The 26,216-nt window shown below is 62.3% G+C and overlaps 3 protein-coding genes across 10 annotated transcripts in view; 1 reads left to right on the top strand and 2 right to left on the bottom strand.

Annotated features, from left to right (window-relative positions):
* Positions 1 to 240: 240 nt before the first annotated feature.
* POLR2E (RNA polymerase II, I and III subunit E) lies at positions 241 to 7,805 on the bottom strand. Of its 2 annotated transcripts, none has more exons than XM_081231489.1 (7): positions 7,665 to 7,805; positions 5,700 to 5,874; positions 2,211 to 2,326; positions 1,697 to 1,777; positions 1,199 to 1,287; positions 1,015 to 1,093; positions 241 to 888 (listed from the first exon to the last, which is right to left on the bottom strand). In XM_081231489.1, the coding sequence occupies exons 1-7, from the start codon at positions 7,719 to 7,721 to the stop codon at positions 823 to 825; spliced, it is 663 nt and encodes a 220-aa protein (XP_081087615.1). In that variant the 5' UTR covers positions 7,722 to 7,805; the 3' UTR covers positions 241 to 822. The 2 variants fall into 2 exon arrangements, with proteins under 2 accessions (XP_081087615.1, XP_081087616.1); XM_081231490.1 differs by having other exon boundaries at positions 243 to 888; positions 1,199 to 1,257.
* Positions 7,806 to 13,776: 5,971 nt separating this feature from the next.
* GPX4 (glutathione peroxidase 4) lies at positions 13,777 to 16,222 on the top strand. The gene is made up of 7 exons (XM_081232025.1): positions 13,777 to 13,932; positions 14,951 to 15,045; positions 15,123 to 15,267; positions 15,391 to 15,542; positions 15,654 to 15,678; positions 15,839 to 15,898; positions 15,971 to 16,222. Exons 1-7 carry the CDS (start codon positions 13,849 to 13,851, stop codon positions 16,001 to 16,003), a joined length of 594 nt encoding a protein of 197 aa, XP_081088151.1. The 5' UTR covers positions 13,777 to 13,848; the 3' UTR covers positions 16,004 to 16,222.
* A 1,503-nt stretch (positions 16,223 to 17,725) lies between these two features.
* The window catches only part of SBNO2 (strawberry notch homolog 2), a 43,357-nt gene continuing 34,866 nt past the window's right edge, over positions 17,726 to 26,216 (bottom strand). For 5 of the 7 annotated variants that reach the window (XM_081233350.1, XM_081233352.1, XM_081233351.1 and 2 more), the window contains 19 exons: positions 25,837 to 25,990; positions 24,926 to 25,102; positions 24,340 to 24,437; positions 23,507 to 23,589; positions 22,408 to 22,599; positions 22,005 to 22,174; positions 21,368 to 21,499; positions 20,797 to 20,932; positions 20,610 to 20,722; positions 20,413 to 20,484; positions 20,194 to 20,302; positions 20,014 to 20,088; positions 19,780 to 19,926; positions 19,608 to 19,702; positions 19,444 to 19,536; positions 19,155 to 19,286; positions 18,861 to 18,937; positions 18,578 to 18,768; positions 17,726 to 18,489 (listed from right to left, as the gene is read on the bottom strand). In XM_081233350.1, the coding sequence (XP_081089476.1) occupies positions 18,011 to 18,489; positions 18,578 to 18,768; positions 18,861 to 18,937; positions 19,155 to 19,286; positions 19,444 to 19,536; positions 19,608 to 19,702; positions 19,780 to 19,926; positions 20,014 to 20,088; positions 20,194 to 20,302; positions 20,413 to 20,484; positions 20,610 to 20,722; positions 20,797 to 20,932; positions 21,368 to 21,499; positions 22,005 to 22,174; positions 22,408 to 22,599; positions 23,507 to 23,589; positions 24,340 to 24,437; positions 24,926 to 25,102; positions 25,837 to 25,990 (2,725 nt within the window). In that variant the 3' untranslated portion in view covers positions 17,726 to 18,010. The remainder of the gene's footprint in view (positions 18,490 to 18,577; positions 18,769 to 18,860; positions 18,938 to 19,154; positions 19,287 to 19,443; positions 19,537 to 19,607; positions 19,703 to 19,779; positions 19,927 to 20,013; positions 20,089 to 20,193; positions 20,303 to 20,412; positions 20,485 to 20,609; positions 20,723 to 20,796; positions 20,933 to 21,367; positions 21,500 to 22,004; positions 22,175 to 22,407; positions 22,600 to 23,506; positions 23,590 to 24,339; positions 24,438 to 24,925; positions 25,103 to 25,836; positions 25,991 to 26,216) is intronic. The other 2 variants (XM_081233354.1, XM_081233356.1) reach the window with 1 other exon arrangement.

Below are 26,216 nucleotides of genomic sequence, written 5' to 3'. Positions count from 1 at the left end.
GACAACTGCGCTTAGCCTGGGTAGGAGGCCTCTGAAATTAATAGAGGGAAAAGGAGGTAGAGTTTGATCCCAAACTTCTATGCAAGAAAAGCACCAAGAAGCAAAGCTGAAGGCGGCACTGGAGCCCCTCCCTCACAGCTCCACCAGCGGGGGAAGTGGACCGAGACCCCGTTGAGGGGACAGAAGCCCGAGCAAGGCTGCTCGCAGCAAACCGGGTAAACATTCCGTCTTGGTCGTTCAGACAAGTGAACTTATTTACTCAAGATATTTTTAATTCTTTAAGAGACCCAGCATTCCGTAGCAATCTGTCTCACTCCCCGCTGCCCTCGGAGCACCCAGACAAGCAGCATCAGGGTCACTGTTGGGGGGACACGGCGACGGAAGCCCGGGAGGAGCTCGGGGCCACCCTGCGGTATCCTGTCCCCTCCCAAGGCACCGTCAGGTGGGATCCAGGGTGGGGCTCAGCATCCAGGAGCCCAGGAGAAGCCACGGGGACCCTCAGGCCAGGAAAGGCAAGCCCAAGGCGGGCCACCCTGCGGCCCAGGGGAGCAGAGGCAAGGTTCCCAGGAGGAGCAGACTCCCCCAGGCAGTTGGCCACCACGCTCCCGACCTGGGGGGTCATCACAGCCCATCTTTCCATCCCCTTGGGGACTTGCCGAGAGATAGGGGGCGGCCAGCAGTGTGACCTGTCGCATGAGCTGGGCGCGCAGGCTGGATGTGAGCTCCCTCCAGAGCACGTAACAGGCGGGGCTCACTCACAGGGCTGGGACGGCCGCCCACACCCAGCCCTCGGCACCCTCTCGCTTCATGTCTGTCGGGCCGCTACTGTACCAGCCGGTAGGTGATGTACCTGCCTGCGGTCTCGCTGGGCCGGATGATCTTCACCACCTGCAGAGGCAGGAAAGCAGGTGGGCTGGCTCCCGGGACCCGGGGTCCCTCCTGCCCTGCTCAGAAGCCTGGGCTCTGAAGGGGGCTGGAGGTGGGCCCAGCTCCTCCCTGGGAGGGGCTTCTCACCTGCCCTCGCTTTATCCCAAAGTAACGTGCCACGGGGTCTCCCGCCTGGATCCTGGGCAGCTGATTCTCTCGGAGTTTACTGAGAAGCAGGTCAGGGAAAAGGCCTCACTGGACTGACTGGGGGTGTTGTGGGGAGAGCTGTAGGGGAGAGGAGCCGGGCCCAGCTGGGGGCCAGAAAGGATACTACCGGGCCAGCAACTCCGTCACCTCCTCCTTGGTCATGACAACGTGCTCAGGGACCAGCTGCGAGAAGAGAACCTGGTCTCCACAGGGCTGCAACAGACCCCACAGGCCCTCCAGAGGGGTGCAGCGTGGGCCCCAGGCGTCTGCGCAAGTCCTGACTCCACAGTGGGACAGGGGTCCTGGAGCCTACACCCCTAGCCGTGCAGATGGGCCACAGGGCACAATCCCGGAGCCCCGAGGGTCCTGGGGACATGCAGATTCCACCCACCCCAAAGCTCCTGACTCTGCAGGCTGGGTGGGCCTGGGAACCTGCCCTCCTAGCAAGGCCCCAGCTGCTCCTGGCCCAGGGGCCACACACTGAGACCCCGCCCCACCTTCTTTCCACCATGAAGGGGCTCCCGGACTCGCCTCCCCAAGACCTGGATGTCCGCCAACCCCGAACAGGTGAGGGGCCTGGGGGTGCAGGAGGCGAGTCTCCAGTCTCACCCCCCACCCCTACCTCATGCTCCGTGATGTTGATGAGCAGCTCCTGCTGCAGAAACTGCTCCAGGATGTACTTGGGGGCCATGTCGACCAGGGACTGGAAGAGACGCCGACCCTCAGGCACAGCCAAGGCGGCCACCCGCCCCCTGCGCTGGCCCCGGGCCCACCCACCTCGCCCTTCCTCGTAGGCAGCTGGCACCCGGGAAGCTGCGCAGGTCCCATGTCACACATCAGGAAAACCCACCTCAGTGGGTAGGGTTTCCACTTGGGGAGAAGCCCACCCCACCCCTCCCAGGCATTCAGCACATGGCCGAGGCCTCGGTCTCATCGCAAGAAGGGTGAGGGCCCATCTGTCAAAATGCTCCCAGGGTTGCCGGGAGCTGGTGCGGCAGCCCCTCCCTGGACCCCACAGCCTGTGTCCCCTTGTTCGCACGGGGACAAAAGTGCTCGCCAGCTGCCCATCCCAACCACCAGCCTCCACTCAGGCCAGTCCAACCCACAGCCGGGGACCAGAGGCAGCGGGCACCCACCTGCTTGGCGGAGGGCGTCATGCCCTGCTGTACCACAATGAGGGCCCGCGTGATGTTCTCCTCCTGCATCCGCTGGCAGTACACCTTGATGGTCTTGATGCCCACCTTGGGCTCCTCTGCAGACCAAGCACAGTCTGGTGGACGCTGGCCACACCCCCCCGCCCGGCGCCTGGGTTCTATCCCACCCCTGCACTGCAGTGCTGCTCCTCGGCCTCCTGTTTGCAGAGTGAGAACCGGGCTGCTGGTCCCAGAACGGGGCGCTGGCTGCCTGCATGTCATGTGGGAGTTGAAAGGTGCCCTGGGCCCCGGACCTAAGGGACCTCTTTCTGGAAGTGGGGTCTGGGAGTCTGGGTCTGTGCAGTGCCTCAGCGGTTCTGTGGTTCGGGAAGTCCCCGACTAAGCAGTTTGTTTAGTCCGGGGGCCCACGAGACGAGGGCTGGGGTGTTCAGAGGTGAGTGGAGGCGAGACGACCCGGGGAGCACGGTCCCAACACGGAGACAGCCCACCCAGCTCCTCGCTGCCAGCACCAGGGGTCCTCACGGTCTCGGCAGCATGCAGGGCCTGGGGCCTGTCACGAGAGAACGGCTGGACCCAAGGAGCCCAGCAGGTCAGAGGCTGGGCAGCCCCGGAGTCTGGGTGCAGCACGTCCGCTGCCTCTCGCTGTTCTCCTCACACCCCACTCCACCGACCGGCAGTGCCCTGTCCCCGAAGTCCCTCTGTTGGAGTCCTGACCCCCAGGAACCTCAGAATGAGACTGTGTTTGGAAATGGGGTCTTTAAAAAAGTAATTACGGTAACACAAGGTCGTGAGGCTGGGGTCCTTAAGAGATCAGGACACAGACACACAGAAAGGGACAAGCATGTGAGGACACAGGGAGAAGACGGAGGTCTACACACCAGCGAGAGGCCCCCAGCACTGGGAGAGAAGCACTGTCTGTTTATGCCCCCGGTCTGTGGGGTTTTGTTACAGCAGCCGTGCAAACTAACACAGGCAGGGACCTCAACCCTGTGCCACGGCCCATCTGAGAGAGCAGGACACCCCCACTGTCAGTAAAGACCAGGAAGTGAGGTGGCCCCACCCCCAAGATGGCACCACGGGAGGCACGTGCTTAGGCACCAAAGTCTACAATAAGTACGTTTCACACACAGGGGACACTCTTCTTAAAAGTGCCACCTAGATTCATCCCAGGGTCACAAGGATGGTTCAACATATGCAAATGTGATACACCACATCAACGAAAGGAAAGACAAAAACCACACGACTGTCTCAACAGATGCAGAAAAAGCATTTGTTAAAATTCAGCATCCGTGCATGATAAAAATTCTTATGAAAGTGGGTATAGAGAGAATATATCTCAACAAAAAAAAGCAATTCATGGATCCGCAGCTAAGACCCAGCACAAATTACCCATGACATTTTTCACAGAACTAGAACACATACTCTTAAAATTTACACGGAACCAGAGAAGACCCAGAATTGCCACAGCAATCCTCAGGAAAAAGAAAAAAGCAGGAGGCATAACTCACCCAGACTTACAATAATACTACAAAGCTAGTTTTCAAAACAGCATGATATTGACACATAAACAGACACAGATCAATGGAACAGAATAGAGAACCCAGAAATAAACCCACACAGCTATGGTCAATTAATCTTCGACAAAGGAGGCAAGAATGTACACTGAGGAAAAGACAGTTTCTTCAGCAAGCGGTGATGGGAAAGCTGCACAGCCACATGTAAATCTATGAAGTTAGACATTCCCTCACATCATATACAAAAATAAACTCAAAATGGCTCAAAGATTTAAATGCAAAACATGAGGGGACTTCCCTGGTGGTCCAGTGGTTAAGAATCTACCTTCCAATGCAGAGGACATGGGTTTGATCCCACATGCCGCGGGGCAACTAAGCCCGTGCGCCACAATAGAGGGCTCACCTTAGCTAGAGAGCCTGCGTGCCGCAAACCAGAGCCCATGCGCTCTGTAGCCTGCACGCCACAACTACAGAGCCCACGCACCCTGGAGCCTGCATGTTACAACTAGAGAAGAGAAAACCCGCATGCCACAACTAGAGAGAAGCCCGCGCGCCGCACTGAAGAGCCTGTGCACTGCAAGGGAAGATCCCGCGTGCCTCAATGAAGATCCCACATGCTGCAACTAAGACCCGACGTGGCCATAAATAAATAGATAAACAAACAAATCTTAAAAACAAACAAACAAAACCAACTAAAAACAGTGTTGCCATATGACCCAGCAAGCCCACTCCTGGGCATATATCCAGACAAAACTATAATTCAAAAAGATACATGCACCCCAGTGTTCATAGCAGCACCATTCACCATTGCCGAGACATGCAAACAACCTAAATGTCCAGATGAATGGATAAAGAAGATATGGTACATAGATACAACGGAATACTACTCAGCCATAAAAAAGAATGAAATAATGCCATTTGCAGCAACATGGATGGACCCAGAGATTACCAAACTATGCCAAGTAAGTCAGAAAGACAAATATCATATATCACTTATACGTGGAATCTAAAAAGATGATACAAATGAGCTTATTTACAAAACAGAAAGAGACTCCCAGACATAGAGACCGGATGTGTGGATGCCACGGGGGAGGGGGGTGGGGGAGGGATGGATTGGGAGTTTGGGGTTAGCAGATACAAACTATTATATACAAGATGGATAAACAAGGTCCTACTATACAGCACAGGGAACAATATTCAGTATCCTGGGATTAAACCATAGTAAAAAAGAATATGAAAAAGAACATATATATATGGATGTATATATATTTATAACTGAGTCACTTTGCTGTACGGCAGAAATTAACACAACGTTGTAAATCAACTGTACTTCAATAAAATAAAATTTTTAAAAAAGTGCCACCTGGGTCTGTTGAACAAGCATTTTCTGCCCACCCCTTTGACTCAAGGCACTGGGGTGGGCCCCCAAGGTGCTCATGACCCAACAAGGCCCCCTAACCTTTGGGGCTTTAGAGCCAGGCTGCCTCAGTGTAGGACTTGCAAAGACAGAGGAACACAGGGGTCCTGGAACACCCCTGGTGCTGGGGGGGCTGTCTTCACTCAACCCGGGGCTCAGAGTGGGTTCCCAAAGAGGAGGCACTTGAGCTCAGTCACCAGGGACGACGGATGGACACTGACCAGGCAGGCGAGGGGGGAACCGACAGGGACGAGACAGGGCAGGAGTCCTGCAGCAGCGCAGGAAGGGCAAGCGCTGGGAGCAGAAGCTGGGCTGACGGGTGAGGGCAGGGAGGACCCAGGGGCCCAGCTGGGAGGCCTGTGATAACCTTGGTCAGAGAAAAGCGTTGAGGAAGAGAGAATAGGGAAGGTGACCGAGAAGAGGAAGCTGGAAAAGGAGTCCCCACAGCAAGGAGGGTGAGGGGGCAGAAGGATGAGAACAGGCAGACTCTGGGTCACAAGGCAGGTGGCTGCTAAGAGCTGGCCCTGAGCTGCCCCTCACCTGGGAAGAAGACGAACATCTGGTCAGTGGGGTCGTCGTTGTGGGCCACCAGCACCGTGAGGTCTGTGCGCCGAGGCCTCCCTTCACTGGGCTTGTCCCCAAACTGGGCCTTGAACTCCTCCAGCGTCTGGTCCAGCTCGTCCTGGGTCACCAGGTAGCCACGATCGTGGCACAGCTGCAAAGAGAAAGGACCAGGTGACCCCAGGGCGGAGCGGGGACGGCAGCAAGAGCTCTGGGTAGGCGAGGCCACTGAGGAGGAGACCGGGACAGAGCTGGGACGTGAGGAGGGCTGCTGAATGCAGAGCCAGGCCCCAGGGTCTGGGGCAGACAGGCACAGCTGGCTGGAAGGGTGCTGCTGGGCTGGCAGGGCAGACGCTGGTTGGAAAACCAGGAAAAGGCCTGAGGGTCAGCAGTTCTAGGCCCTGCCTCAGAAACTGGGGCTCTTTGAGTGCGTGCACAAGATGAGGACCCAGACAGAGAAAGGAAGGTTGGAATCGCTACCCAGCCCAGCCCTGCCCGCATCCCCTTTCCTCAGCCGAGTCTCCCTCCAGAGCCCTGGGTCTCCTCTCCCAGGGGCCCCCGACACTGTCAGCCAGAAGCACAGTTGCTCCAGTCCTGTCTTTGGGCAGCTCTGCAAAGGGCAGAGAGGCTGGGGGCCACCACCCGGCCTTAGCCCAGCAGGAGTCCCGGGAGGGTGGGTGCTCTTGATCAAGACCGCAAGCCTCCGTGGCATCACACTGGTCCCCTCCCACGGCGTAGCTTAAAGAATGAGGCACACAGAGAACGCTGGTATGACTCGGACCCGGCCCGAGTAATTCAAAGTTGGTGGCTGGGACATCTAAGTAGCCACCAGGCAGCGGTAAGACAAACCCACCAGGGTTCCTTCCACCCCACGACCCCGGGATTCTGCGTTATGCACTTGAGGTGGTGCCGATAAGACAGTCTGGGACCTGGGACCTTTTGCTGAAGCCCTTGCACCTGGGCAAATGTCTCCTCCAGCAACAAAACACCCAGAAACTATATGTAAGGGACTAGAAATAACTAAGCACATGCGCAGTTGGGGCAAAAAAGGACCAAGATCCAAAAAGATCAAGAAGAGGAAAACAAAACACAAAACAAAAAAACAAAACAAAAGGGCTTCCCTGGTGGCGCAGTGGTTGAGAGTCCGCCTGCCGATGCAGGGGACACGGGTTCGTGCCCCGGTCCGGGAAGATTCCACATGCCGCAGAGTGGCTAGGCCCGTGAGCCATGGCCGCTGAACCTGCGCGTCTGGAGCCTGTGTTCCGCAACGGGAGAAGCCACAGCAGCGAGAGGCCCGCGTACCGCAAAAAAAAAAAAAAAAAGGCCAAGAACCCAACTGCCACTTCTGAGGAGCCGGGAGCAAAAGCAGGGTATTGGGCATGATCCCTGCACACAGCACCACCAAGGGGGTGGGCAGACCCCTCCAAGCCACCCCTCCGGCCTGACTCCTGGACCCGTCCCCACCCTCACCCCATTTAAGGGACCAGCTCGCCCTCCTTGGAGCAAGGGCACCTGTTGCTTGTTTTCGCTACTTCATGCTGCAGCACAAACTCCAATAAAGCCTGACTTGAATTTCTCGTCTGGCCTGCTATCAATTTCTACTGATTAAGGAATTCGAGAACCCCGGTAGGTAACACCAGAACCTTCCATGGACACAAACAGGGGCCGGCCTAGCGTCTGCCGTCCTCCCTCTCTCCAGCTCGAGCGAGACCCTGACTCCCTCCCGGGGGGCTCTTGGACTCGCGACTCGGTCCCCCGCAAACCCCCGCACCGGGGGCCCAGCCTGAGCCCGACCCCTCCGCTCCAGCCGCGCGGCCGCGGGTGGGGAGGCTCATTTCTACCTCCGGGCCTCGCACCCGCCGTCCGCGCTCCGGCTGCTGCGTGCCCGGCTCGCCTGGGGGAGCGAGGCTCGCTCTCACCGCGTTCACCAAGCGCGCTGCTCACCTGCATGATGGTCTTGCGGATTTTCCACAGCCGGTACGTCTCCTCCTCATCGTCCATGGCTGCCGCCGCTTGCACTCACTGCGCCTGCGCCCGGCAGGACCCGCGCCCACTGCGCCTGCGCCGAGTTCCGGTCAGGCCCCCTCACGTCGCCCTCCCCTTGCAGGGCTGTCGCCGGCGAATGCCTGAATGAAGCGACCTACGGGAGCGGCAACGCCAAAGGCAGCCCGAGCCTTACTAAAGCGGCAGTTGGCTGCGCGAGAAACGTGCGACCAGCACCACCACCCGCGCCTCGGAAGTTCTCGCGAGGCTTTGACCGCAAGGCCCCTCGGGAGTTGTAGTTTCCGCTCAATGCCCGCCTGGGAAGGCCGTTTAGAATCCAGAGAACAAAGGCGAGGTGTGGGCTGGGAAACTGAGGCCTTGACGAGGTCAGGGGTCTGCTCAGCTCCCGGGGACCCTCGGGTGGCCTAAGAGGCGCTCCATGAGTGTTTGTGCATCCAACTGTAGGGGGTTTTCTCAGTTGGCTCAGGGCTACATACAACTTAATGCCCCCGAGCCTCAGTTTCCCCTCTGTACAATGGAAATAAAGTGTCCCCATTTTAGAGGGTTAGCTGGGGATCTAAGGAGATGGTCGTACTTAGGAGGAGCTTGGAATAATTCCTGGTGCTTATGAAATGCTCCCACCTCTGTCTTCCCCCTCTCCCTTCCCGTGAGCCCCAGCCTAGCCCCTGCCTGGATACCCCACAGCCCCCAAGACTGTGCATGTTTTTACAGTCCGCATCTGCCCCTGCCCCCGAGTTCGTACAGGAGGTTTGCCCACCCCTGCCGAGTCCAGTGCCCCTGCATCGGTAACTTCTCATTCAGTAATGCATTCATTCAATGTTTAATGAGCAACCACAGGGACAGTGAATGAAACAGGCCAAGCACCCTTACATGCCAGGGAGAGACAGGACAGAAGCAGTGAACATAATAAGTAAATGATAAAGTATGTTAGAAGGTGACAATGCTGTGGAAGAAGAAATAGACCAGGCTGAGGGAGATGGGAGGTTTGCAGTCCCAAATGTGGTCAGGGAAGGGAATTCCCTGGTGGTCCAGTAGTTAGGACTCCGTGCTTTCAGTGCCGAGGACCCAGGTTTAATCCCTGGTGGGGGAAACTAAGATCCCACAAGCTGCTCGGCCAGAAAAAAAAAAAGAAAAAAAAATGTGGTCAAGGAAGTTTCCAGCAAAAACCCAAAGGGTGAGAGGGTAGGAGCCGTGGGGATGTCTGGAGGAAAGTGTATCAGGCAGGGGTGCAGTGTGTGCAAAGGCCCTGAGGCTGGACCATGTCTGGTTGTGTTGGCAGCAAGGAGGCCAGTGGTGGGGGAGGGGTGGGAGAAGAGGTCAGAGGTCAGGAGGGGCAGATCCTGGGAGGCCTTGCTGGTTGGGTTGAAAAGTTCAGGTTTGCAGCCATTTTCAGCATCTCCGCGGGGCAGAAGCAGGGAGACCAGGGAGGGGGCTGGGGAAGACCGTCCTAGCCAGAGATAAGTATGGCTCCAAGGGAAGGGTGAGCAGCGGGCAGGTCCAGGGTGTCCGGAGGGCAGTGCCCACAGGATCTGCAGGTGGACGGGACGTGGAGATGAGAGACGCAGAGGCAGGCAGAGGAGGGAGAGAGACTGGGGTGGGAAGGTGTGGGGCGGCTCGGGAGGGGGTCTTGGACTTGGTGAGCTTGGGGCTCCCGGGGACCCTAAGGGGAGACATCCAGGGGGCAGTGGGATACAAGTCTGGAACTCGGGATGAGCTTGGAGTGGAGACAGACGTGGGTGTTGTGGGTGTACAGTGGAGACAGGAGCTGGGAGCCTGGATGAGATCACTGAGCAGATCGGAGGCCAGGCACGAGGTTTGCTTACCTTGTTCAGAGGCCGGGAGGAGGGGAGGAAAGAGCAGAAGGTAGAGGGGTGTGGCCACCTGGACTCCAGTCCTGACTGTGTGACCCGGGCACATTACTTAACCTCTCTGTGCCTCGATGTCCCCCCTCAACTTGTAGAACAGGGACAAGAACAGTGCCCACTGCATAGGTACTTGGCTGATGATTGCAGCGCTGGCAATACTTAAGTGCTTCTCAAATAGAATAGAGGGACTTCCCTGGCAGCACAGTGGTTAAGAATCCACCTGCCAACACAGGGACACGGGTTCAAGCAACTAAGCCCGTGTGCCCCAGCTACTGAGCCTGAGCTCTAGAGCCTGTGAGCCACAACTACTGAAGCCCGTGAGCCTAGACCCCATGCTCCGCAGCAAGAGAAGCCACCACGATGAGAAGCCCGCGCACTGCAACAAGAGTAGCCCCCGCTCGCCGCAACTAGAGAAAGCCCAGGCACAACAACGAAGACCCAATGCAACCAAATATAAATAAGTAAATAAACATTAAAAAAAAATAGAGGGTGGGTGGAAGCCAGGTGTCCAGGAGCCCAGTGAAGCAGCTGTTGGGAGGAGGGATGGAGCAGCCATCAAAGCAGGTCTGAGAATTGAGCAGGGGATTGGCCAAGGGGACCCTGTTTGTGACCGCAGAGGGCAGATCCAAGGAGGGGGCCCGGCTGGGGGAGGCATTTATGGGAGGAAAGGTATTGGAAATATGGATGTAGCAGGGGGGACAGGGAGAGGGTCCAGAGTGGTTTTAAGACAGGACAAAGGGTGTCTGTCTAGGTGATGGGCAAATCTGGGTGGGGGAGGGGGCAGAACTGCTGGAGGATCCAGAGGGTGGCCTAGACGGTAAGGGGGGAGGGCCCAGGTGCGAGTGACAGGGCACATTAGGTAACCTTGCTGTTTCTGGGGGCAGGGAAGAGAGAGGAGAAAGGGCTCACAGTAGCAGGCGGGCCCAACCCCAAGGCCCATGACTCAGAATCCTGCCTGAGACTGTGTGGCCTCAGCAACAGCACATGGAGTGGCAACTTTCTCCTTGGAACCTCGCCACCATGCAGCCCAACTGGCAGAGCCCAAGGTTCAGAAATCAGGCCACTGGGCTTCCCTGGTGGCGCAGTGGTTAAGAATCCCGTCAGTGCAGGGGACACAGGTTCGAGCCCTGGTCTGGGAAGATCCCACATGCCACGGAGCAACTAAGCCCGTGCACCACAACTACTGAGCCTGCGTGCCACAACTACTGAAGCCCGTGCCTAGAGCCTATGCTCCGCAACAAGAGAAGCCACCGCAATGAGAAGCCGACACACCGCCACGAAGAGTAGCCCCTGCTCGCCACAACTAGAGAAAACCCGCGCGCACCAACCAGGACCCAACGCAGCCATAAATAAATAAATTAAATTAATAAAATTTTTAAAAAGTTATATATGTATAACTGAATCACTTTTCTGTACAGCAGAAATTAACACAACATTGTAAATCAACTATACTTCAATAAAATAAATGTTTAAACAAAAAAGAAATCAGGCCACCACCCTCACACTCCTGGGTAGGGATGTGAGATGGACCAGTGGCTGTGGGAAAGTCTGGCAGCTCCTCAGATAGTTACACAGTTACCATGTGACCCGGCAGTTCCACTCTGAGGTGCATACCCAGCAGAAATGAAAACATATGCCCACACAAAAACTTGTACAGCGTTACAAAGCCAAAAGGTGGAACAATCCATCAATGGACAAATGGATAAACACAATGTGGTCCATTTATATAATAGGACATTACTCCGCATGAAAAGGAGAGAAGCACTGTCTCACACTACAATGTGGATGAACCCTGAAGATGTGATGTTCAGTGAGAGACACGAGACACAAGAGGCCACATAGTACATGATGTGAAACGTCTAGAACAGGCAAATACACCAAGAGTGGATTCATGGTTGTCAGGGCCTGGGGGAGGGGGCTGGAGGAGACTGGTAATGGGGACAGGGGGTTACTTTTTGGGGTGCTGAATGATATAAGCCAGTCACAGAAAGTGAAGTACTGTCTGATTTCACTCATATGAGGTCCCTAGAGAAGTCAAATTCATAGAGACAGGAAGTAGATGGTGGGGGCCAGGGGCTGGGGGGGTGACTACAAATGCAGACAGGGTTTCTTTCTGGGGTGATGAGAATGTTCTAGAATTAGATAGTGGTGATGGTTCCATAACATTGTGAATATACTAAAAATGATTTAATTGAACACTTTGGTTACAATGGTGAATTTATGTTATGTGGATTTTAACTCAATTAAAAACATTTTTTTTCTAAGAAGAAATCAGGCCCTGGTTCCGGAAAGGCCTCTGGCTGGTAGGCAACTCAGCGTCCCCACTGGGGGACACAGGCACTTTGGCCACCACAGGGGAGCCTTGCTGGGGCCTTGAGACTTCCCCAGGATTCCACTGCTCCTCTGTAAAGTGGGGAAAGTGTGGAAAAGCAGTGAAACCCAGGCACAAATCTCAGAGCCAGTGGGACCACAGTGGGCAGCTCATCCTGCCCAGTTCTGCTCTTATTGTAACTGGCCTGAAGTCAGGAATGGGATGAGGCCTTGCTCCATCTCTCCCGCTCGGTGGGCTCCAAGGGGAGGGAAGGTCGCCCTGAGCTGTTTTTCTAGAAACCTTCAAGTAAATAGCCAGCCGGTGGCCATCTTCACGACAAAGTTATAGATACCAGCTGAAGGGAAACTGGGAACAGCTGAGGCTTCCCAAGGGCAACTCAAACTCACCAGGGTGGCCTGACACCCAGTGCTGCCAGGGGGCAGAAGTGAGGGGGGGTTTCCTGAGAAGTGAGGCACCCAGTTGAGATAATGGGAGCTCCCAGACAAGAAACGACTTCAGAACTCGCTGGCCGCTCGTGACCAGGCTGAGAGGGAGAAGCATGTGAAGGCTATTGGGCAAGGAAGGAATGTAGCAACCTGGCCCCAGGGATCCTGTCCCCTTTGCCACCAAACTCGGCCATCTAAGCCCTGGGTTGGGGCAGAGGGAGGAGGGCTCGTTTTCTCCCCCAAAGGACCCCAGCCCCGAAAGTCCTGCCCCCAGAGCCTCTGCAGAAACGTTCACCGGGAGGGTCCAAGGAGAGAGAACTTCACGGGCAGCACAACACCCTCCTGGCCGCAGGTCAACGTCCAGCCACGGCTGGGGGTGGGGGCAGCTAGGCCGGCGTGGAATTCCGTGACTCAGGTCCCGAGAATGGGGTGGGTCTGCTCTCTGGGCAGTGGCCAAACGCCTGAGCCTCGAGGGGAAATGAGATTGGAGCCAAGCCAGCGGGAGCCCCATCCCGAACCACACGCTGTGTCACGTTGCAAATGACAACAGATCCCTCTGGGCTTGCGCTTTCCTTGCTAAGCACACACTTGCGCGTCCTCCAGGAGAAAGGGGGGCGGGACCACAGGGTAGACTGCTAACGGCCCTCCCCAGGGCTCACGTGTCACTTATATAAGCAGCTAAGGCGGCGGTGTCCAAGGGCGGCGACACTCGGCTCTGTGCTGACGGCGCACCCTGCAGCAGGGACACCGCCGTCCGGGGCTGTCGCCGCAGGTGACCCCCAGGCCCTCGCAGCGACACCGCAGCCCGAGTGGGGGGTCTCCGACACCCAGCGTGGTTTTATTTACATTAAAAACAAAAACCACGGGCTTCTCTGGTGGCGCAGTGGTTGAGAGTCCGCGTGCCGATGCAGGGGACACGGGTTCGTGCCCCGGTCCGGGAAGATGCCACATGCCGCGGAGCGGCTGGGCCCGTGAGCCATGGCCGCTGAGCCTGCGCGTCCGGAGCCTGTGCTCTGCAACGGGAGAAGCCACAACAGTGAGAGACCCGCGTACCGCAAAAAAAAAAAACCACAAAAAACCAGTTTTCAATGAGCTGGGGCGAGTTTTCTGAGAGTTCGAGCCAGCCCCCCCCCGCCACGGGTTTCCAGTAGTATCTCAAGTTGTCGGGCATCCCTCAGTGCAGATCACTGTTCGCAAGCCTTCACCGTACCGCTGACGTCGACGCTGCCCCCCTAGCCCGCTGACGAGCATGCGCAGTCACAGCGATGAAAACCGCCGTCGGGCCACGGCCCCGCCCAGCCAACCCCTCCAGCCAGCGCCCCCCACTCCGGCCCCCTATTGGCTGGCGCAGGCACGCGCCTGCAGAGCCGACGCATCCAACCAATGAGGGCGCTGGTAGGCGTGGCCTAGGGCGTGGAGGCGAGGCGCGCCGGCGCGCGTCCATTGGTCGGCTCGGCGAGGGGAGGAGCGCTGCCTCCCGGGGAGCCCCCGCTGCCGCCGCGATGAGTTTCAACCGCCTGAGTCGTCTGCTGAAGCCAACGCTTCTCTGCGGGGCCCTGGCCGTGCCCGGCCTGGCCAGCACCATGGTGAGTGCGGCGCCACTGGCCGTTGGGCGGGACGTTGGGTGGGCGCGCGGCCTGCCTTCCGGCGCGCGGGGCCGCGGCGACTTTGGACGCGGGGCGCCGGCCTCGGGCGCGCGGACAGCGCTCGGCGCCCCGTCCGCGGCCGTCGGGGCCGTGGGTAGCGCGCGGGCCGGGATCACGGCCCGAGTCTCGGTGGGGGGCGGGGGCCGCGTCCGGGGTAGCCAGGGACAGGGCTGGGCGGTCGGGACCCCCGGGTGGGCGCCCCTGACGCACAGAAGCTGCAGCGTCGGGGCAGCTGGGGGAGGCGTCGTAGGCCACTGGCGCCCCGCCTGCGGCCCGGAGAGCGGGGGTGTCCGACGGGGTGGAAATCCGGGATCACGCGCCACGGGGCGTCACTGCCCCTCCCCCGCCCTGCGCGCCCCGGAGCCCCGCGCGGTGGCGTCACAGAGGAGCGGCCCAACGCCCTTGGCTACCGGCCCTTTGTCCCCTGGGCGCGGCGCTCGGTGGGCACAGGTGCGGCCGGAGACGGGCCGGCATGGGCCGCGCAGCCGCCGGCTCCCCGGGTCGTCGCAGGCGGCGGCGCCGAGTCCCCCGGGGGCGGCGGCGCCGAGCCCCCCGGAGGCGGAGGGCTCGAGCGTGCTGTCGCAGGAGGGCGCGCCCCCGGCTTCCACCGACTTCCAAGAGCCCTGGGCAGGCGGGGCCCGCGGCCGGGGAAAGCGGCTGCGGCAGCGAGTCCCAAGATCCGGTGCGCGCGGGGGGCACCCACACCCGCGGGCGGCGTCCCCACCCGCTGGGGTAGCCGGCGGGGTTCCGAACACTTACTGGGTCTCAGTGTCTACGGTCAAATGTGCCCTGCTGTGCAGGGGAGCGTGCGCCTTTGAGGAGGAGGAGCCTCCCCTTTTACTTGCCCCAGGGCTCCGGTTTTCCTCTCTCGGTACCCCGGGCTGGGCGAGCGGGCCGGGCGGCCGCGGGCTCCAGGCCCCGAGGTCCGCCAGCCACTCGGCATGCCCTTGCCTTGCAGTGCGCGTCCCGCGACGACTGGCGCTGTGCTCGCTCCATGCACGAATTCTCAGCTAAGGACATCGACGGGCACATGGTTAACCTGGACAAGTACCGGTGGGTACTTGCCCACTTGGTGGAGGGAGCAGGGGGAAGGTCGCGGCCATGACCTGACCGCCTCATCCTGCCTCCAGGGACTACGTGTGCATCGTCACCAATGTGGCCTCGCAATGAGGCAAGACAGAGGTAAACTACACTCAGCTGGTCGACCTGCACGCCCGATTCGCTGAGCGTGGTTTACGGATCCTGGCCTTCCCTTGCAACCAGTTCGGGAAGCAGGTGCGTCATGGCTGGCCCTGGATGTCCCTGTGTGCGGGCGTGGGGAGAGGGTCCCTCTGTGGAAGCGGAAGCCAAAGGGGTACGGGCTCCTCCCCACTCACCCCAGCACCCCTGTCTGCACAGGAGCCAGGGAGTAACGCCGAGATCAAAGAGTTCGCTGCCAGCTATAACGTCAAATTCGACATGTTCAGCAAGATATGTGTGAATGGGGATGATGCCCACCCACTGTGGAAGTGGATGAAAGTCCAGCCCAAGGGGAGGGGCATGCTGGGAAAGTGAGTTGGGGGCCGGGGCGGGGAGCCGGGGGTGTCAGGATGGCTCCCCAGGGGCAATGGGGGGTCTGCAGCTGCCATGGGATTCCTCACGATCTCACGCTTCTCTTCTAGTGCCATCAAATGGAACTTCACCAAGGTAAGCCATGCTGGGGGCCTGGGGGACGGGGACAGACCCAGCCACAGCTGGGCTGCTTCGAGGGTCCTTGACCCTGACCTAAATGGGGTGGTGTATGGGGGACTGCTGGCTCGCCCCAGCCCCATGGTGGCCTCGGGTCCTGACACGGCCTCCCCTGCAGTTCCTCATTGACAAGAACGGCTGTGTGGTGAAGCGGTACGGTCCCATGGAAGAGCCCCTGGTAGGTGTCTGTTGGGGAGCCTGCCCGGGAGGGCCCTGGGAAGAGGCGCCCCTGACCCCCTTTCCCCTGCAGGTGATAGAGAAGGACCTGCCGTGCTACCTCTAGCTCCACAAGTGTGCTCCCCCGACCCAAGCCTGCCGCCTGTGCCCCTCGGAGCCTTCCACCCGGCGTCCATGATGGTCTGCCTGAAAACCAGCCCCTGGTGGGGCAGACCCGAGAACCCGGCGTGCACCCCTGCCGGAGGAAGGTCCCTCGGCCTGGCTCACGGCTCGGCAACCCCACCCCCTGCTGCCCTGTGGGAATAAAACACACAGTACAAATTCACTTGCTTGTTGCTTTTGCTTACTTGGTGGGTGGGGGGTGTCTTGTCCCAGGCCCCTCTGGGCTCAGGTGCAGGTGTAGTCAGCTCCCCAGGCTGGGGGGGTGGAATGTGGGAGGTGGAATTCCCTGGGGGTTCAGAGGGCTGCACCCGCCCTGCTGCCCCAGCGGCTAATCTCCTCAGCCCAGCCAGGGCAGAACTGATCCTGGCGAAGATGCCGCCTCCTGACTGGCCCGCTGCGCTAGGCCCCCGGGGGGCCTCGGTCTCCTCGTGTACCCAGGTGGAAGGGCCAGGCGACCTGGGCCTTGTGGGCCTGCCTACTGGAGGCCACTGCACCTGAGCTGGGCATCGGGCCCAGCTGGGCACCAATCCCGCCTTGCAGTGAGGACACGGAGTCTGCACCAGGCCTGCCCACAAGCTTCACCTGGCAGAGGGAGCCCCCCAAGGAGGGCTGGTGGGCACAGCCTGCCTGCCTGCAGCTCAAGAGCGCCATCCTGGTGAGAGGGGGGCGGAGCACAGCTGTAGAGTGGCTGAGCCGCTCTACCAGGGCCTCCCGACTCCCGCCCACCAGTCCGCCTCCTGGCTGGGGGCAGCCCCCTCCCACTTCCGGGCCAGAGGCCGGGCATGCTCCCCACAGCTTCCAGGAAGGGCCTGGCGTCCAGTCCTGCCTTCCCGGCTGGGCCCAGCTCTTGGGCTCTACTGTCCCCAGGCTGCCCCGCCTGCCTCAACCAACAAACACCCGGAGGAAGACCTGGAAAGAAACCAAGGCAGAGCCCGCAGTCCTGAACACGGGGTTCTGAGCAACAGGCCCAGGCGGCTCACGTCTCGGTGGGCAGGAGGCAGCAGTGTCTGCTCCAAGACGCCTGGGGCCTGGTACGGCCAGTTCAGAGGCAGCTGGCCTGCTATCCCGATGCCAGGACCATGCAGTGGACAAACAGCCTCTTGGGGCGGGTGTCTCCTGGAGCCTGGCCCCGGTCATCCAGAAGGCCAGGTGCTGTGGGTGGGATGAGGCAGCAGAGGGAGGGCCAGCAGCCTCCCCGGACCACCGTATGTCCCCTCCCCCCACCCCCTCCCCACCGTCCCTGCAGGCCAGAGCAGCAGACAACCTGGAAAGTAGTGAAAAGGCACATATATTTAAAAAAGATCTCTTTACATATATACACTTGAATTCATTATAAATACACATAGAAACCAGGGGGCCACCCACCAGCTCCGCAGGAGATTCCAGGCCCTGGGAGAGGTGGCTGGGCAATAATTTAGGGCACAGAGAGCAGGGAGGGGGTTGCATATATTAATAGAAGATCTGCCCCACGGAGCCCCCCAGAGGCGGTGGGGCCCTGAGCACCTGGGGTTTCCTGAGTTTCCAGCTCTTGGGGCCACCCAGTTTTGTGGATTTCAGGGATCCAGGCCTGACCGGGCCTGGTAAGGTGGGTGGGGTGGGAGCCCCAACCCCGGCCTGGAGGAGGGCAGCAGAGGACAGAGGCACAGAGGAGGCCCCCCACCCCCAGGCCCTGCCTGGCCCCCGAGTGTCCTGAGTGGGGCCTGCACATGGCCACTGCCCACCAGGCAGGGCGGAGGGCACCCCCAGGGCCGGCAGCGTCTCGAGGGTCTGCCCAGGCACCGGTGGGAAGGCACTGCAGTGGAGGCCTCAGGAGGCCGGACGAAGGGCCCCTGGCCCCGCCTGCTCCTCTCAGTAGTCCGCAGCGGTGCTGGCCCTGCTCACCATCCGCTTCGCGTAGACAAAGCGCCTATTACAGATAAATAAGTTTCGTGCGGGAAGGATGCCCCGGGGCCTAGGAGTTGGGGAAGGGGGGGCTGAATTGGATGACGCTCTGCCGCTCGGGGCCCCCGCTTCCCTCCGGTGTGCCTGCTGCGCCCCCACCGGCGCCCAGCGGACCGGGGGGCTCAGGGGGCGGCGCGGCGTTGAGGGAGCGCAGCATATCCTCCAGCACCTCCTTGAAGTTGATGTCGCAACCCTGGTGCAGGAGCGCCGCGGGGTCAGCTGGGGCGTCGGGGGCACCCAGCAGCAGGCCGCCGGGGCCGGGGGCCGGGGCCGGGAAGGCGAAGGGCGAGGGCGGCGGGAAGGCCTGGGCCGGCGGACTGTACGTGAGGTCCAGGACTTCGCCGGGGCCACAGGGCAGCACGAGCGGGCGCGGGGCGGGTGGCAGCGCGGGGAGACCCCGGGCGCGCGCCTGCTTGCGCTTCACATCGGCGTCCATGAGCTGCAGCTCCTGCAGGACACGGCGCACGCAGGCCTCGGGGATCTTGATGCCTGGGGGATGGGGGCGGGGCCGGCGGTCAGGGGCCGAGGGGCGGGGCGGGGCGCCCACTCCCCCACCCCGCCTGCGCCCACCGCTCACCAACTTGCTTCTTCTTGTCCTTGGTCTTGAGGCGCACGATCTGCAGGTAGCTGCTGCTGGTGACGTCGGCCATGACGGCGGCGATGCGGCCCCACACGCGCAGCAGGGCCCCGCACAGCATGTAGTGGTGTCGCAGCCTCAGGCCCTGCGCGCAGTCCTTGCCCTCCTGCACCAGGCGGCAGTGCCGGTTCCTGCGGGGGGACCACGGCTCAGACCAGCTGCTGCACGGGCATGGGCGACCCCCCCACCCCCCGACTCCCCCCAAGCTGCGCTCGGCCCTCACCACGTGCTGTGGCTGCAGTGAGTCAGCGAGAAGGTGTAGCTGCTCTCCCAGTGCTCTCTGGCGTCCTCCGCTGTCACCTGCGGACACAGCCGGGTGAGCCCCTGGACCGCGGCCTGTCCGTGCTCCCCAGCGTGCAGGCGGGGAACAGGAGGTCCGAAGGCCCCAGGCCCGCTCATCCTGCACCTGGCAGCCAGGGCAGCGGAGCATGGGAGGTGGAGGGTCGGCCTGGGGGCTGCAGGAGAGGGGCGCGCCAGGGGCACAGTGGGGGCGCACTGCGGGGCCGTCGGGGCCTACCCGGTGGAACCTCCGGCACAGGCTGTCTAAGGTCTCCAGCTGGCTCTGCCGCCCGATGTTGGGCTTGTACACGGTGAAGAGCTTGCCGCGGTTCTGCTGGGCCAGCAGGCAGCTGGGCTTGTTGCCGCGGACCTGGGTGGGGGCGTGCGTGAGGCTGGGGCTGCGCCGCACGTGATGGGCAGGGGTCCCCACGGTGTGCGGGCCCGCGCGGACCGCCGCCCTCCCCTCCCGGCCCACCAGCCAGGGTCCTGCCCGTGGGGGTGCGCCGGGGGCTTGCTGGGGGGCCCACCTTGTAGGAGAGGTAGAAGCCGTCGTGGGTGCCCATCAGCTCCAGCGACCGGGCATAGGCCTCCTCCCACTTCAGACCGCGGTCCACGCTGATCTGCGGGCACACGGGCGTCAGGGGGGTGGGGGTGAGGGGAGGGGGCGGGGCAGGCGGGTGCAGCCGCTCACCTTGTAGAAGACCACCTGCCCATCCTGCGGGTGCCCGGGGGCCAGGAACACCTGCTGGCTCTCCTCGTAGATCTCGTCAATGCCAGGGGCCAGGTCTGGGGAGGGTGAGCGGGGTCAGCGGCCGGTCTGGGGGCCCGGGCCCGGGGGGCAGGGCATCCCCAGCAGGGCTCACCCAGGATGCCCATGTCGTATTTGCCCTCCTTCTTGTCGGCGGCGATGAGGTGGTCGAAGGTGTCGGAGAAGTACTGGAAGAGCGTGTTCTGCTTGTGCACCTCCAGCCCCAGGATGCGGTTGAGGAACTTGCTGATGGAGCAGTCTGCTGGTGACAGGGGGCCTCAGGCTGCGTCTGGCCAGCCCTCCCTGTCCACCCACCCGGGAGGTGCAGGGCCGGGGGCGTGGGACTCACCCTTCTCCACGTCCAGGCAGCCGGACCGGGACTCGCGCCCGCCAATGCCGACAGACAGCAGCCCCTGCTTCATGTCTATGGGGAGGGAGAGCCTCGCACGCCTGCCCGCCCCAGCCCACGGGGGCTCCCCCTCATCACCCATGTCCCCCTGGGGTGGGTGGGGAGGGTCCACCAGCTCACCATGGAAGAAGGCAGCGTCCCCTCCAGGGTAGCCCTGGGGCAGCGGCACCTTGCTCTCTGTCTGGCTTAGGATGGTGGTGAGGACGCAGCTGAGCGCCCGGGCGCCATACTGTGGGGAGGGGTGAGGGCCGCGGGCCACGTCAGAGGCTGGGGCACCCCAGGTCTCGGGGTCCTGGCACCCCGAGGACCCTCCTCTCCTGGCCCCCCCACCCCGGGTACCTTGTTCTCAAAGTTGTACTTGCTCAGGTCACGGGACTCGGTGGCTCGGCGGTCCCCGTGGGTCAGAGCCCCCTGCCCGGGAAGGGGGAAGCGGTCACACGTTGCCCACGTGGTGCTCCTCCTTGCGCCCTCTGCCCTCCCCAGGGAGCCTCCCCGCCCAGCCCCCCACCCAGCCCCCCCTCCGCCCACAGGCTCACCAGGCTCTCCAGCCGCTTGGCCACGATGGAGGCAAACCTGCGCTCCCCAGCCAGCTCCGAGATGAGGAAAATGTACTCGGGTGCGGAGACCTGGTTGGAGCGGTGGGTCCGGCCTGGAGGCAGAGAGGGCTTTTAGGGACCAGGCAGGCCCCGGGGTGGGGTGGCCTGGGGCGGGGGCGGGGCTCACCAAACTGCTGGATGGCCCGGTCAGCACTCCAGGGCAGCTCCAATGTCATGTGCACCCGGCGCCGCTGGTTCGGGACCCGGCGGTCGGCTTGGAGGGAGATACCAGAGCTGGAGGCCTCTGAGATGATGGCCACGAGCTAGAGGGACGTGGATGGGGACAGGTCTGTGGGGCGGCAGGGCGGGCAGCCTGCTCCTCCTCGCCCTGCACCCTGTGTGCCCTGGGTCAACCGGCTGCACCTGGGGGGACCCCCACAGGAAGTTCAGACGTGTGTCCGTGAAGGTGTCTCCGAAGGCTTAGAATGGAGTCTGGACCATCGCGGGTCACCCCTAGAGGGTCTGCCTGCCCTGTGGACATCAGCTCCCACGGGGCAGCCCAGAGAAGCGGTGGGCCAGGCACCGACACAGGGCACGTGGGACTCGGGCTGAAGGCGGGGCCCCACGCAGGCACAGGAGCACAGCACACACACCCACCCACGGCTGGTGGTCCTCCAGCCAGCCGCTCGGGACCCTGCGCCTCCTGGCACATGCGCAGGTGCACAGGGGCGCCCTCCAGGCACAGCCTCGCACCCCACCTTCTCTCCACTCATGAAGCGCTCCTTCTCCCTGAGGTTCACGTGGTCGATGGAGAGGCCCTGCTCCGCCCGGGACTCGAAGGCCACCGTCCCGTCAGACCTGGACACCACGCGGCCCTTCCTGCCGGTCATCTGTGGCCATGGTGGGGGCGAGGGGACAGGCTGTCAGCCGCTGTGGTCGCTCAGGGGCTGGTCCCCGTGGGCCTCAGCTTCCCTGTCCCCCCACCTGGGACCCTGGGGCTCTTGGGTGTGTGTGGCAGGGGGCTGCCAGGACCTGGCCTCTTGCCAGGCTCGGGTGCCCACGGAGCCATCAGCAGGAATGTTAACTGCCATCTTCCTAAGTTTTTTTATGGCAACCCTGCCGCCTGAGCCAAGATGAAACTGAGGTGGCACCAGAGGGACGTCCCAAGAAAGAGCACAGGAGCACAGGGGGAAGGAAGGACGGAAGGGGGGACAGGGTGGGGGACGGGGTCGGGGGTCAGGCCTGGGAGCCCTGGCCCAGCGGGCGTGCGGGGGAGGTGGGCGTGCAGCTGGGCGGCAGTGGCTGAAGGGGTAGAGCAGGACATGGGACGCTGGACCCAGCAGCCGCTCCCCCCTGCCACCGCCGAGCTGGCCACCAGGGGGCACCAGAGCTCACCTCCGCCACACACTCTGGACCCCCGAGCTGGTCAATGAGCTCGTCCAGGGTGTTGACGGGCAGCTCCCGGCCCAGCGCCTGCACCTTGGCCAGCAGGTCCTGCTTCAGCCGCTCCACCCGCTCCAGGACACCGGGGCCGTGCAGGTCCCGCGGTGGGGGACACAGGGGGCCTGTGGGGCCAGAGGGTCAGGGGGGACTGTCCAGGCCGCCTGCCCACGGCCCTGTTCCCAGCCCTGGCCCTTGAGGATGACGGGGGTCTCTGAGGAGAGGGGCTGAGCCAGGGGTCCAGAACCTTCTCCCTAAGCCCCACCAGCCCTTGCCAGCCACGTGCCCCGAACCCCGCACTCGGAGCCTGAGAAGCAGGGACGTGGGGGGAGGGCGTGGGGGCGGCCGCGGGCCTCACCGCGGTCATCGGCTGGGAGCCCGATGGCATCCACGATGACCACGTCATCGTCCATCAGGGACTCGGGGGAGGAGTGGAAGTCGCTGTCCAGGCCGCCGTCCGACTCCGTGCTGCTGTCGTCACTGACGCGGATCACGCCCGCTGCGTCACACGCCAGCCTGGGCACCTTGGCCCCACGGCCCCGCGGCCGCCCTGCAGGGGAGCAGCCAAGGGTCACTGCCGCCTGGCCCCGCGCCTTTGTCTTGGCGGCACGGTCCGGGGACAGGCCCGGGTGCCAGGATGGTCAGGGCTCAGGGCCAGAGCCCCCTGCTCCATCCACCTTTGGCAGGTCTGGGCTCTGCTGGTTGCCAGGGCGTGGCGTAAAGGGGCACCTCTAACATCCCCGCCAGACTTCCTGACACCGCAGTGTGTCCTCGGGTGGTGCCTGGGGAGGCCACACGCCCACCCTCACAGGGCGGCCCTGGGTGGGTTGGCCAGAGAATAAGCCCAGGCCCTGATGGGGCGATGGTCCAGGGGCCTACGTAACTAAGCTACCATCCAGGACACCCAGAAGGCCAGTCCCAGGAAGTGGGAGGGGCAGGACTGGGCCCCCGAGGCTGGCCGTGTACCCTCAGGTAAGTTGCTTTGCTTCTCTGAGCCCTACTTCCCCTCTGGGAGTGGATGCTCAGCCTCTGCCTAGAAGAACGGCGAGCAGTGCATGCCAGAAGGTGCTATGAGGCCACTGCCCCATCCCAGGGTGCTTTTAAGGGCTCCATCCTAGTCCCCGGACCAGTGTGGTTCTGGCCTCGGGCTCACTTTCACCTGGGGAGTGCAAGGCCCCGCCTTCTGGGGTTGAGGCTAGAGACCGTGGGGGATGCGCTAGCCACACCCCCATCCTGCAGCGCTGGGGGTTTTAGATGACTGACCAGCTGCCCTGGAGAGTTGGGGAGGGCATCAGGGGTCAGGCCACATGGCTGTGCAGCCAGCAGCAGAGGGGGCAGCGGGAGTGACAGGCTGACCCAGATCAAGGCTCAGGAAGGAGGGAGGCCAGAGGGAGGCGGCAGGAGCAAGGGAGGAGGCCACAAGGCACCCGAGGTCCAGGCGGGCGGCGGGCGCTTACTTTTTCGCTTATTGCCCAGTCCTCTCTCTCGTTTCCTCTTGGTTGAAGGAAAGTGCTTCTGAATTAGCGACAGAAAGACGCCTCTGAAAGTGAGAAGCAGAGTTTATTTTCGCTGGGAGACCTGGAGGGGTTGGGTCCCGTGTGTGGGTTTGCACTGGTGGGGACACCCAGCGCCAGGGGGCCCCGCGCGTGGGTCTGGGTGCAGGGGCTCAGAGAAGGCGGGTGGGAGGGGAAAGGAGCTGCAAGGACACGGGGGTGGGGGTCCCACCCACACGTGGTGGGCAATCGACAGAGCGTGGGTGGGAAGCTGGGTGGGGCTCCCGCCGTCAAAGGGCCCACAGCTCTGCCCACAAGCGCTGACGGCCTCTGAGGGCCGAAGGGGAGGCTCCCAGGATGGGGTCCCAGGGGAAGGGAGGTGACGCTGGGCTGAGGGGGAGGGGCCAGGATGAGGTGAGCCGGGCAAGGGGCCTCATGCTGGGACCCTCACCCAGCGTGGGAAGGGAGGCCAGGGGCTTTGGGGACCACCAAGGCCAGTCCCTAAAATCAGTGCCGTCCTTGAAACGGCACGGTTCCCACGTGGGGGGGTGGGGGCGGGCACCGGGAAGCCTCATTCTAAAGCCCTGGGACCCTCGGCCAGCGCCCTCCGAGTCCTGGCGTCCCCACGGTTACCCTTTCTGGCTTTGTAACGCGAGCTGGGCCTAAGGTCACTGAGGGCCGGGGCCGCTCCCTAGGCTGGGAATACAGGCAGGGCCAGGCCACAGGTCGGCCCCAGGGTGGGTTGCACAGGGAGGGGTCCCCGGCGTAGCCCCCACTGGGCAGCAGGCATCACTCACTCGGCAGCGGACACGAAGCCATCAAGCTGGCCCTCCTTCTCGCCCAGCACCTCCCGGGTACGCGCCTCACCCGTGGACTGCAGCCCGATAACCACGCACTGCGGGGGTGGGTGGCAGTGAGCAGAGCCCTGCCCACCAGCTCCGGAGCGCGGGGCCCCAGAGGGGCCCCCAGGGAAGCCCCAGACCCCACACCCGCCCTGTCCTGTTAGCCGAAACCCAGGGCGGGCCTCAGTCTTTCCCTCCTCCCACCCCTGTGTCCCTCGGGCTGCCAGGCCCCGACAAGCCCAGATCCACCTGGAAAGTCCACCTGGCAGCCCACAGCCAGCCTCAGCTCCCAGACCCCCACCCCCATCCTCTGCCCTGTTCTTTCTGGGGACTCACCAGCCCAGCCTGCACACAGGGAGCCTGGGGCAAGGCGGGACCAGAACCTTCTGGGCCTCAGCATCGCCCTCACCAGCCCCATCCTTGCGGGTTCGGCCCAGCCACACGCAGGCTCCTTTGCAATCATGAGGCTGGCACGCATGCCGGGTTCTGCCCACTCGCCCCTGACACAGGGATGCAGGGGGCCTGGCACAGCCCAGCTCACCTTGTCCCGGGCCAGCTCCTGCCGGGCCAGCTCCACCAGCCGGCGCACCTTGGCGGCAACACATAGGTACTTGAAGAAGCGTTGGTGGGCCGACCAGAACTGGCCCCACAGGGACTTGCGTGACTCCAGGCCGATCCAGTCGGCTGCCTGCTGGAACACGCCCAGGGCCTCGGCCCACTGCAATGACACGCCCGGCTCAGCTCACTACCACCGTCTCTGCCCGGACCCCGGCTGCCCCCGCCCCGTGGAAATGTGGGCCAGGGAAGGGGGGCTGTAAGTAGAGCAACAAGGGGGCCCTGGCGATAGCTGGACGGTCGGAAATGTTAAGAAACAACAAGTGTGATGCTGGCGAGGCCGTGGTGGAATGGCGCTCGTGCAGCCCAGGGGTGGGTGCACACTGCCTCCCGAGGCGGCGGGGATACCCTCCCTGCCAGCTCCCTGCCAGCAGCCTCTGACTCTCCACACTTCAGACCAGGGGTCTCGCCAGGGCGGTCCTGCCCCCAGGGGACACTGGGCCATGTCTGGGGCATCTGTGGCTGACACACTGGGGGGATCCAGGCATCAAGCAGGTGGGCCCAGGGAGGTGCTCCCACCCCGCAGCGACCAGGACAGCCCCACGGAGAGAGACTGAAAACGGCCACTATCTCTAGGTTCTGTCCTGGGGGCAACGTGCTCACGAAATCGTGGGGAGGGGAGGCGGGGACGCGGGTGTACAGTCCGTACAGAATCCCCAACTTGAACAGGATCAAGATGCTGGGCTCCTGCCAAAGACCGAGGTGGGCGGGCCAGGTGCTCCCTCCTGTCCACAGTCTTTGACTAATCCCTGTGGTGTCCTTAAGGGCAGACGCTGAAGGTGACGGGGGCGTAACTCCAAGGGGACATGCAGGCTGTCCACTCAGTCAGAGGCTCACCAGCAGGGCCGCCCGGTTGTAGATGTGCTCGAAGGCGGGGGCCAGCGGGATCTCCTCGATGCGGAAGGTGACGCCGGAGAAGCTGAGCTGGCGTGCGATGTACATGCCGCTGACCTTCATGTCCATGGCCACGATCTCCATGGCGCCCACACCCCTGCAGGTGAACACAGGCTGCCTGGGCAACGGCCTGGGACCACATGCTAGGTTCCACCCAGGGACAGAGCAACCCGGGGAGGGGCTGTCACCCAGCACTGAGCCCTGGAGAGCGAGGAAGGGCCAGGTGCATGGAGCAGAGAGCACTTGCAAAGGCCCTGTGGCCACCAAGGGCCTGGTGTGCCTTGGAAACAGACAGAAGGTGGTCTGCCTGGACCAAGGAGGGG

The sequence above is a fragment of the Mesoplodon bidens genome (genome assembly GCF_964165515.1).
Source record: "Mesoplodon bidens genome assembly, chromosome: 4".
NCBI classification, from domain to species: Eukaryota; Metazoa; Chordata; class Mammalia; order Artiodactyla; family Ziphiidae; genus Mesoplodon; species Mesoplodon bidens.
The sequence above is the reverse complement of the archived record's forward strand: the minus strand, read 5'-3'. Positions and strand labels throughout refer to the sequence as shown.

Excerpts from the sequence above, each read along its gene's own strand:
- POLR2E (XM_081231489.1), bottom strand. The coding sequence starts at position 7,721 with ATGGACGATGAGGAGGAGACGTACCGGCTGTGGAAAATCCGCAAGACC. Across the intron at positions 2,327-5,699 it reads GATGTTCGTCTTCTTCCCAG|AGGAGCCCAAGGTGGGCATC; the intron begins GTGAGGGGCAGC and ends CTTGGTCTGCAG. Across the intron at positions 1,094-1,198 it reads ACGGAGTTGCTGGCCCGGTA|TAAACTCCGAGAGAATCAGC; the intron begins GTATCCTTTCTG and ends CCTGCTTCTCAG.